The sequence below is a fragment of the Neomonachus schauinslandi genome, chromosome 7 (assembly GCF_002201575.2).
Source record: "Neomonachus schauinslandi chromosome 7, ASM220157v2, whole genome shotgun sequence".
Taxonomy (NCBI): domain Eukaryota; kingdom Metazoa; phylum Chordata; class Mammalia; order Carnivora; family Phocidae; genus Neomonachus; species Neomonachus schauinslandi.
In genome coordinates, this window is record NC_058409.1 from 19,862,598 (window position 1) to 19,873,615 (window position 11,018).

The window sequence follows — 11,018 nt, forward strand, 5'->3', positions numbered from 1 at the left end:
AACCTACAGCCTAGCACATTTACAAACAGGTGGTAAAAATATGATTTTGTGGGGTTTTTTTTAAATTGTTCTTTCCTCTTCGCCTCCCATAATTACTGCTTTTCTGAAAGGTCAATTTTGTTTTCTTTAGGAAAAAGAGCCTTCCCTTTGTTTCCCAAATACTATGTTGATGCCCTTCCTTAGAAGTCTTCCTCTTAATTAAGTTGGCCCGAAGGTCACAATCCATAATCAATATGGAGGCTGGTTGCTGCAAGGTGCTAATTGACATCCCCGAAGAGGAATAGTGTCAACAATCAATAGAGAAGAGCAGAGCATTGGTAGATTTATGGCTTTGATTTTGAAAAGGTATGGGAATGCCCGGTGATGTTTCTCTGCTCCCCCCTCCTCCCTTCCCCCCCCCCCCCCGTACTCCTTTTGAATGTTAATGCTTTCTTGAAGATGATTTCCGACTCACTGCTAGGACACTGCCTCTACTCACTGAAGCAGAATCCTCTGAAGAGTTGCGGAGGCAGAACTGAAATCATGGCTTGCCACAAAGCAGCAGCTGTATTGGCCGCTAATGATGCCTCACACAGAAAGACGATGCTCCTTTAACTCGGGGGTTTTAATGGGAAGTTTCTAAGGCTGAAAGGACGGCTTTAGATCTGGGGTGTGCCATCAGCCGCTTGCAGATACCAGTCTCCTGCCTCAACACAGCCTGGTCGGGAAGAATGGAAACTAAAGAGGCTTGTAACTACCTGTAACTGTTCCACCAGGAAATGGATCAAGTGTTTGTTCAGCCAGATGCAGGTACTTGACCAACACTGTGTCTTTGATGGGCTAATTAATGCTTTTCTCTAACTTTACGATGTATGCGTGAGCGATGATGGCAGGGATGCCTTTTGCATCCAAGTTCTGAATTTAGATCTAGATGTCAGATGAAGTCTAATTAAACAATTGCTAGGTGAAGTTAATGCGAGGGGGTGAAACGGAATGATGCCTTTATGTTTAAAGCATGCTTAAGTTTATAGTGCTACCGATACTAGATAAAGGAGGAGTAAAGCAGGCTCTTTTCTTTGCTAAGCTGCAGTAAATTGTTCCTGAAAGCTATTTGCCCATTACAGTTATTTCTCCATTCACCTAAAACATCCAACCTTCCAAAATGTTACAGGGATGTTTTAATTTGTTCACAAAGGATCACAACTCAACAACTCCCAGTGATAACGCCGACTGTCCCTGGTGTCCCTGGGTGGCAAGCACGGTGCAGCCCTATCCTTTTGAGGTATCAGCAAGCACTCTTGTTCGCTAGGAAACACTCAAGGACAGAGAAGGCAAGCCGGGGGATAACAGTAAGGTTTATCGTTTGAACAGAAAAGTTCCAGTTTGCTAGTGGTGCCTTTTGGTACCCCCAGTTCCCGATGCGGCACTCACGTGGGATTTTCCTGAGGTTCTCAGCCAGGCTGTAGCCTCGCCCTGCAGTCCCTTTAAAACTCTTCTAGCAGATGTTGGGAGGAAGATGAAGACAGGGAAGAAGTAAAGCTGAGGTTAGGGCTCAGGCTGAAGAGAAAGGTCTCCTGCTGACCCAGAGCTGGCAAGCCAGGACCGAGAGGGGTCCACTCCCCAACCCAAGCAGACATGTGCAGGCTGACTGGGCAGTGACAGCCCGAGGGAACGGACCTCCCTGTGCAGCAGTGGGGGCGGGCGACAGTTCCGAAACTGCCTGTTGACATTTGTAGCTGACCACATTTACTAGTGTGTCAAGCCATTGTTTTGGGGCTTTCTAGTAGCCTTGGGTCTATTTGTTGGCTGTATAAAGTTCTATCTCTGTCCTTAGCCATCCTGTGAATTCTGGAGCATCAGGGCTATTGTACTGGATCAAGAGGGCTGTATTCAGAAGAGAAAAATATGGAACTTGCCATGTATTTATGTGAGAAAAAAAAAAGGGAACTATATGTTGGTTAAAATATAGGAAGTACCTAGAAAGAGCCAGGAAATCTTTTCCTGAATTTCTGGGCTGGTCACCAAGAGGGCCATGAGTTCTTTGAATTTATAGGAAATATTTTGCCTCCTTGTGTGTATATCCTGGAATGCAAATTACTGTTCCCTGGGCTCATGCACAGTAGTTCCACAAGATTCATAGGTAATAACTTTTGTTTATATAGTGGTTTGATTCCTTAGATGAGGTAGCTTTTTTGGGGAGGCTCACGGTTATAGGGGAAGATATATAATAGGGTTGACTGGGATGTTTACACGTCTGGGGCGGGAGGGTTGGGATGGAGGGTGGAGTGTATCTCCAGAGACTCTACTTATGCAAACAGCAATGCAGCTGAGGCTTTGTTTAGCTCAAAAAGCAGAGATGATTCTCTTTAGCCTCACTCTCAGCATATGTATTATGTTAATCATTGAAAGGCATGTTAACATTTCAACAGTCAGTTTCAGAACTGTTGCAGAATAATGCAGCACTCGGAGGAACTTCGTCTCTGCTAGTCATTGCAAATTCAGTCTTGCCTACCTAGCCAATTCCCTTCCTGGTACAGTCTGCGGAGTGGTCTCACCAGTCTGCCAGATAAATATAAATAAGATACACGGGATGTCTTTGTAGGACGAAGTGTGTCCTGTCCATCACATGCGAATGTAAACTCTACAAACCTGTGGGTGTTCTTGTTCAACGGACCCACTGTTTTTGCGTCTACTTTTGAAAACATGTCAAGTCACAGAACTAGGTTTCTGGCCTAGAAGTTTTTATAAAATGAGGTGTGGCATTTAAGTGGTTTAGAGGTACTTAAAATACAGTATTGCTTCACTGCGCCCTGCACACCATTAGCAGCTGGGGGATGGCTGACTTGCTACTCATTCCTACACACTGGAGAGAAACTTGCGAGTCAGCAGCCTTTGGGGAATGCTTCTCTTCTGGTAACGGATTTTTATGATTTGGGGCAGTTTACTTATAATCTCCATTCCCCAGTGTGCTTGTTTGCATAATAGAAATGAGAAAGAACCCTCATTTTGCACAGAAATGGTAGAAAGAGGAAACGCTCATTCATCATCACGGATTTATTGAACGTTCACGATGTGCTAGGCAGGACTTCACATGCCCTGCCTCTGTTACAACTATGACCCATAGTTGCAACCCACTGTGGAAGGGCGGGGGGGGGCGGGGGTCCATGAGCTGATGGCCACGAAAGTGAGAGGGTGGGACCAAATGCCTGTGGGCAGCTCCACAGAGCAAGGTGCCAAAGGCACCAAACTAATTCTGTTGCTGTCACTTTAAAAATAAGAAAAGCAATATATCATTGCTTTAAGGTCTATTTTCTTCAGATAAGATAATTTCCCTTACTGTTAAGTTGTATAATACGACGCTAACAAAATGAAATGTCCAAAGGATCCAAGCTTGGGAAGGCTACATGTTGACACTTACGGTTTCCAGGTAAGACATCTGGCTTCGGGATATTTTAAACGGCTGTTCTTCCCCAGCAGCAAAGCCAGTTAGCTCCGAAAGGCTTGAGCCCTGAAACAGAAGGGCCACCGTTAATTTTTGTATTTGATGGGACCCGACCCATCAGCCTTGAAGCCAAGGAAAATTTAAAAAGGCAAATAACAGCTTTTCAAATCATGAAATCGGAGACTGTTAAAGTGTCACTGTGACTCAGACTATCTGTGATTCTTTGAAATAAGATCTACTTCAAACACAATGGTCTGACATCCCAGGCTGGCTGGATGATATGGGCTTTTTTACCCCTTCTTTGTCTCAGCTGGTACCTCAAAGTTTGAATTCAGTTCCTTGGATTGTAAGGGGCTGGAGATTTGATTCAACCTCTATTTTAAAAAAAAGGCAGTGACCCCAGAACAGCCAGGAATTCCTCAAGGAGGTTGCTATTTAGTAAGGGGACCGAGTTGAACGCCCTGTGGAGACGGGTCCTGTGAGAGGTGCTGCCACAGAAAGCAGGTGCAGGGCTCCTGGGGGGGGACAGAGCCGGAAGCGCCCCATCCCTCTGGTGCAGGGAGAGACGGAGGCCCCACCGAGGAGGTGGCATTTGGTGCGAACCCTGAGGGAGGGAGCGAAACCCACAGGCGGGAATAGAGGGAGGAGGAGGGCATCAGGCAGAGAGCATCATGACTAAAAGCTCAGAGGTGGGAAACCTGGCGGGGTTCAAGCAACAGCTCGTGTTAGGTTGAGCTGCAGAGCAGACCAAGTGAGGACGGCCTCCTCAGGTGTCTGCAGACTCCATCCCATGTAAGTCTGTTCTTCTTGGTCCTTGTACTCTAAACCAAATGCGATTTGATCTTTGTTCCTGCTTGAACTTAGGAGAAAAAGAAATTCCTATCTTACAAAAATTCCATTGTCGGAATATGACCTAATTTATCGTCCAGGCAACAGGGCTCTCAGGTCCGGGAGGGACTCAATGGGCCGTTAGGGTCTAGGACGTTGGGGCACCAAGGTTCTCTGGAGGGAAGAAGTGGTAAGATCTGAGCTGAGAAGGATGGATCATGGCGCAGTATGTCGGAAGCATGAGGAAAGAAAAGAGAGGCCTCTTTGTAAATTATTTTAAGTGGGGCTAGTGGCTGAGAGTGACAGTGGCTAGGGCCGAGCTGAACTGCTCACCAGGGGCTTTGTAGGTGATGCAGAGGGTTTTACACTTTGTGACGATCACAGAGTCCAGGGAGCTTGACTCTGGGGATGCGTTATAGGATTTTTGAGATTGGCATCTTTTAATTCAGTTTTCCTTGGTCCAGTATTAAAATGAGCCTTTATTGTGTTCTGAGCACACACAGATGGAGGTCCAGGGAAGACATGCATGCGCCGTGTGATGGGGAAGCCAGTTAGGATCGAAATACGGCCGTGAGTAACTGCGGTCCTCTCGTACTTAAAAGAACCGCCTATGGTTATTATTAACAGGACGGTTATGTCGGAAGTCCTTTGAAATAATTTACTTGCCCAGATTTCTCTATTCGTCTGAAAGGAAGATTTCATTATTCAGGTAGAAGCCGTCGTGAACATTTTACAAGGATCATTTTTGCCAAAAGGGGACATTTCACTCCAAGGCAGACATTTTAAAAATTTTGCTGTCTTTGAATATTTGGGGACTGTGGTAGCTAAGTGATTACATTTATCTCTTTTTCTGCCTCTTCTCTATCCATTGCTGCCTTTAACTTAAATGTGCTGTGGAGCTTTCCCAATTTGTAAATTACTGATGAGCGGATCGCGGGTTTAAAATCAAGCAGGCTCTTCGAGGGATTTCAATCAGTCCCAGGCAAAGCTGTGAAAGAGCCGGCTTTTCTTCCTGGGTCTCCGTATCCCCATATCTCTTTCTAACCATCTCCGGATCGTCTCATCTGTACCACCCATCCCCCACCCTCCCCAGGACTTCCCTACTGGGCCATCGGCCTTCAGCGCCCCATGTCTGCTCCCCCAAACCCCAGCGGCCCCTCATTTCCAGCAAGACCCATCAGCCCCCTTACTATCTACCACATTTCCCGTCCTTCAAGTAAGAGCAGTTTTCCCAGACAAATCCTTGCTAAGTTTATCAGGAAGGGGTTGGAGGGTATGTATTTATGTTTTAGCAGGCTTCTCAAAACCTGTGAGGAGGCTGCAGAGAGGGTTAACCATATTCTTGCATCTGTTTTTTAATCAGCATAGGGTGGTATCACTGCAAATTAAAACTGATTTTTATATCATTCTAAGGGTTGGCTTCCCTGGGAAGAAGCCAGGCTCCAGACTCATTTACAGGGAGACGGAAGAGGGAAATGGGGCTGATAACCTGAATCAGGATGACTAGGTTACTTGCTGGGGCTTCTTGGAATGCTCGCCCATCCCCGCAGACCCCACATGAATGGTGGACCAGCTCAAAAACATGAGTTAGGAGGAAGCCTAGGCAGTGTGAGATGATGAGCTAGGAGAAAAGGAGTTGGCATTTTGCCTTGGACGAACGACAAGGCTGGGGAAGACTGCTCCTGGGCGTCAAGATGGCTCTCATCAAGCGGACACCGGGGGTGAGAAGGGGAGGACTGAATAAGGTATCACTCTTTTGGCCCCCCAGCTTGTGGCTAGGGAGTCATCACAGGCTCAAATTGTCCTATGTCTAGTTGTTCACTGTTTTCAATGAACTTCACAGATCCAGAAATCTTTATGGTCATATGTTTATACAGTTAATGGGCTTCAATTTTCCTCTAATTCCTTTCTGGATTACATCATGTTTTCATACAGAACGTCCTGAAAATGCATAGCTATCTCAGCCGTGTTAAGAAGAGACAAAGAAAGGGACTCTGGCCTCATTTGGGCTGGAGGGAAAATGGACATAGAGTGGGATTCTAAGTAAGTCCGTGGGGAGGGCAGGCTCAAAGGAATGGGATGCTCAGTAGGACATGGAAGGACAAACAGGAACATGGCAAGATGGCTTAGGTATTCATTCTTTGAGCAGCACATGACTTTCTTTGCACCCAGCCCGTGGTGAATTTTATACTCAGTGTGAACAAGCCTAGTTTGGATATTTCTTGGGTGTGCAAACGGCCCTTACTGGAAGCACTAGGGGTTCCTGCGTTGGAAGCTCTGGCCACCCTTTCCTGTCCCCTCCCCTCAGCCTAGTTATCTGCCGAGAGTTAACACCCAAGGGTGGGAGGGTGCTTAAAAACAAGCAAACCGAACCCAACGCAATCCATCAGCATCCTCTATATCCCTAAGGAGCTTCTTTTTAAGAAACACCATCAAATTTTATCCCAATCTTGCTTCAAAACAAAAATGAATGATAAGCCAATCTACCGCAACTATTTCAGCCTTAAACAAAATGTAGTCATAGAGCTGCAAGATATTCTTTCCCCCAAAATTGGTAACTCCTTCCTTCCAGACACTGGTTGTAAATCCCTTTATAGACTGTGCTTAGACTGTGATTTTATAAACTCTGAAGTATCAACACACACGCAAACTGTTATTATGATCACTAACGCTATACTTCAAGGCAACAATTAGAAGTTAACAGTAGAAATATTGTGTTCGAGCTTTGGGTCATAATTTCTATTTTTATTTGGTTGCTTATTTTCATTGAACATCATTTCTTTTGAATCCATGTTAATTCCCATAGCTGACTACTCTCCTACACAATTTTTCTTATAAACAGACTCATACATAGATTTAGTTCAACATCTGAAGTTTTCATGGCCTTTGTCTATACTACTCCAACTTGCCTTTAAAGACAAACAGTAATATCCATATATCTTCATTTTTCCACCAGTAAAATGGAAATGGTGATAACTTATCTTTTTCTTTCTCTTCCTCTTTATCAAATGGTCTTAAGCAGTAGGAAGCCACTGTGAAGCTTTTTTAAAAAATGCAGCCAATCAATTCCTTCTTCCTAGCTCAATTCTCAAGGTGCTTCTCGGGGTCAAGTATTGAACCTGGTCTTTTTTTCTGAAGAAAAAAGAAAAGCAGCTGGAGCTTGGTGGTCTGGGAGTCTGAGATGCCTCCTTTCTCCCTTGGCCCAGGCAAGAGAAAGCAAAGGAGAAGCATCCTGGCTTCCACGGCCATGTCTGAAGCAAAGCAACTCTTCGTTTTGTTCGTTTTTCTTTTCTGTATACTTTTCAAAGTGTTTTCGCAGACATCCATCCTCATTATGGTACCGTGAATGAGATACACAGACATTTCTGATTCCATTTTTACAGCTTCGTAAGCCCTCCAAAGGCCCATACTCATTGAGCAGTAAAATGGAGGCCAGAGACTAGGGCCCAGAATCCGATACTCCCTGAGGGTTTCTCTGCTAAGCACCTTTTCCAGCCTCAGTTTCCTTCCACCGGGGCTATAGAGGTCTCTGCTGTCTCGGAGCTCGTGGTAGAATGGCTAACCTATGTTGTGTTTAGCTACAGTCTTGGCACATAGCTGAGGTTCCATCAATGGTATCATTATGAGAATGATGTGAAAGTCATATTATTGGAGGGATTCTGGAAGAGACTTGGCAGGGGACACTGGGTTTGGATGTCAAGTTGGCAGCACACCCTGAGGTCAACATTACCTTGCACATTTCTCATCTTCTGTACTCTGGTTGTCTTCCCTGCTCAGCCCTCCTGGCCCCAGGTGCCTGCCCTGAGGACAATCTGGTAATTTCATGCAAGAGTAAAATGTTCTTTCCCATAATGACACAGAACGCAGCACGTCTGGTGAAAAAGTTTAGAGATTCCTCGTTTTCTCTGACGAACAGGACCTGTGAGCTTAGAAATCCAGTTGCTCTTTGGTAGTTATCCCCTCTCCTTCCCTTTCTTTCTCCTACAGATAACTCAGCGTCTCCACGGGGCAGCCACCATGCTCTCAGCAGACTGATGATGGAAGAGAAGGAAACTGGGCGATCCCGTGCTCCTGCTTCTCTGGACGATGGATGGAGGACAGCCCGTCCCTTCACCCCTAGTGCCCCTTGAGGACGTGTCGGCAGATTCTAGCATGTCTCTAGAGCAGAAAACCACATTTGTGTTTGTGATTTTGTTGTTCATTTTCTTGGGCATCCTCATTGTCAGGTGCTTCCGGATCCTTCTGGACCCGTATCGGAGCATGCCAACCTCAACCTGGGCCGATGGACTTGAAGGGCTGGAGAAGGGGCAGTTTGACCATGCCCTTGCTTAGCAGAGAGGGGCAGGAGCCCCTCCTGAGGAGGTGAAGTGTGGCATGTCTTGGCGAGGAATTCTCTTTAGTCAATGCTCTCAACAAACCAAGTTTTAACAGCACCTGGTCCTAGACTTCCCATCCCTCATTTATTAAACATGCTGTTAGGTTAAAAGCATTTGAAGGATATTGGAGATGAAGGTTTATAACACCCTCCCAAAATAGGAAGGCTTGAATTTCCATGTTTCCTCGGTGAATGAATATTGCTGAACGTGTGCGATGGTGAAAGCAAGAGCATCGGCACTGACACAAACTTTGGCATAAAATGAAGCGCTCTCCCACCCAACCAGAGAATAAAGAATGGAAAGGATCTGAAATGAATCTGGTCACAGCACCATGAAGGGCATTCCTCGTTCTGAGCATGTCTCTCAGTTGGTTTATTTGCACTGGAATCCGGGTCCCGGGCAGAGACTGGGCTGGGTGAACCCGGAGGAGCATTGGAAAGCCAGCGGGTGGGGGGTCCTTAGCGCAAACGTTTCCACGCCTGGAAAAGATGAGTGAGGATGATCTCATTTTATTTGTCAAGTACAACTGAATTCAAAGGCTTATGGAGGTTTGAAAACTCTCCACCAGGCCAAGTACATTCTAGGTATTCATATTAATAAGCTGTGTAGAAGTAGTTATACATAACCTGAATTGACTTTCTTGACACAGGTGATTGAACTAATGGGTTGTAAGTGCAGCTACGAGTTGTTGTTGTTGTTTGTTTGTTTTTCAATAAAAAGTTAATTGTTTAGAAGAGAAGACTGTCACAGTCTTAGGAGGAATGTATGTTTGTGATGGAATAGAGCAGCCAAATAAAACTTCTCAAGAAACGGTAGTGTCTCCTTTCCTGTTTCACTGAGACCAATGTATGGTGGCAGCATGTGATACCGAGCGCGGAGGACGAGCTGCGTTCTGAGAGACAGAAAAAGCTGCAAGGTCATCAAGTTCATCCCTCTCCCATTTCAGAAAGGGCTCCCACACATCGTCCTGCACACGTACAACCTATTCTAAGCACAATTTAAGACCACCGAGAAAAGAGCGATGTGAACACTTCTTATTCCAACCTCTCTTGGTAGGAAAACTTTGTGTCTACACTAGACCCCCGAGGCTGTGTTTATAATCTCTGTCTTCTAATTTTCTCCTCAGCCAGCCATCCTATTTTTTTATTAATTAAAAAAGTTCAAAAAGTCAACTATGCCTGAAAAAGCAGCCCTTGGTAAAACTGCTTCCTTGTCTTCCTTTTTTATTTTTATTTTTTTAACATTCTTTGGAGGGTCTGCTGTCTAGATTCCCCCCTCCCCACGTTCCACTTGACATTGTTTTCAAAAAAAAAATTTTTTTTTTAAGATTTTATTTATTTATTTGACAGAGCGAGACAGCGAGAGAGGGAACATAAGCAGGGGGAGTGGGAGAGGGAGAAGCAGGCTCCCCGCGGAGCAGGGAGCCCGATGTGGGGCTCGATCCCAGGACCCCGGGATCATGACCTGAGCTGAAGGCAGATGCTTAACGACTGAGCCACCCAGGCGCCCCTAAAATTTTTTTTAATTAATTTTTAAAAAGTAATCTCTACACCCAAAGTGGGACTTGAACTCACAACCCCAAGATCAAGAGTCACACACTCTTCCAACTGAGAGAGCCAGGCATCCTCTTGACTTTTTTTATTTAAAAAAAAAAGTAACAGCTCTATTGGAATATAATTCACATACCATAAAATTTACACTTTGAAAGCGTACAATTCAGCAGCTTTTAGTACCTTTCCAGAATTGTGTGACCATCACCACTGTCTAATTCTGGAATTCTATACCCACTAGTAGCCACTTCCCATCCCCTTCCTCCCAGCCCCTGGCAATCTCGAATCCACTTTCTGTCTCTATGGGTTTGCCAATTCTGGAAATTTTATTTTAAATGGAATTACAGAACACGGGGTCTTTTGTGTCTGGCTTTTTGCACTAGCATGTTTTCAAGGTCGGTTCATCCATGTGGTAGCATTCCTTTGCAGGGACAAATAATATTCTATCGTTTGGCTGTACCATGTTTTGTTGGTTTATCGGTCGTCACGGTTATCGAGCGGCTAGTATGAGTACTGCTGCGAACATTTGTGTCCACGTCTTTGTATATTTTCAGTTCTCTTGAGTATATTCCTAGAAGTGAATTTGCTGGGTTATATTCTAACTCTATGTTTAACTTTTTGAAGAAGCTGAGACTGTTTTCCAAAGCGGTTGCATCATTTTACCTTCCCACCAGCCATGTATGGGGCTTTTGGTTCTTTTCTTAACTCTCTTCAATGACCCAAATTTCTTGTTTAGCTATAGACTTTATAATGGAACACACCACTTCAAGAATGAGTCAGATTAAAAGGAGAGCATCACCTCGTGGTATCTACATGCTGCTAGTTTACTGATGCTTCCGAAGA

At 45.0% G+C, this 11,018-nt stretch overlaps 1 protein-coding gene across 2 annotated transcripts; it reads left to right on the forward strand.

The window, feature by feature from the left end:
• Nucleotides 1–279: 279 nt before the first annotated feature.
• On the forward strand, nt 280–8,751 carry CTXN3 (cortexin 3). Of its 2 annotated transcripts, none has more exons than XR_002481003.2 (2): nt 280–789; nt 8,237–8,751. XR_002481003.2 is itself a non-coding variant. In XM_021701979.1 (2 exons), exon 2 carries the CDS (start codon nt 8,336–8,338, stop codon nt 8,579–8,581), a length of 246 nt encoding a protein of 81 aa, XP_021557654.1. In that variant the 5' UTR covers nt 4,063–4,213; nt 8,237–8,335. The 2 variants fall into 2 exon arrangements, 1 of the variants encoding a protein (XP_021557654.1); XM_021701979.1 differs by lacking the exon at nt 280–789 and adding an exon at nt 4,063–4,213 and having other exon boundaries at nt 8,237–8,581.
• The last annotated feature ends 2,267 nt before the right edge of the window (nt 8,752–11,018 follow it).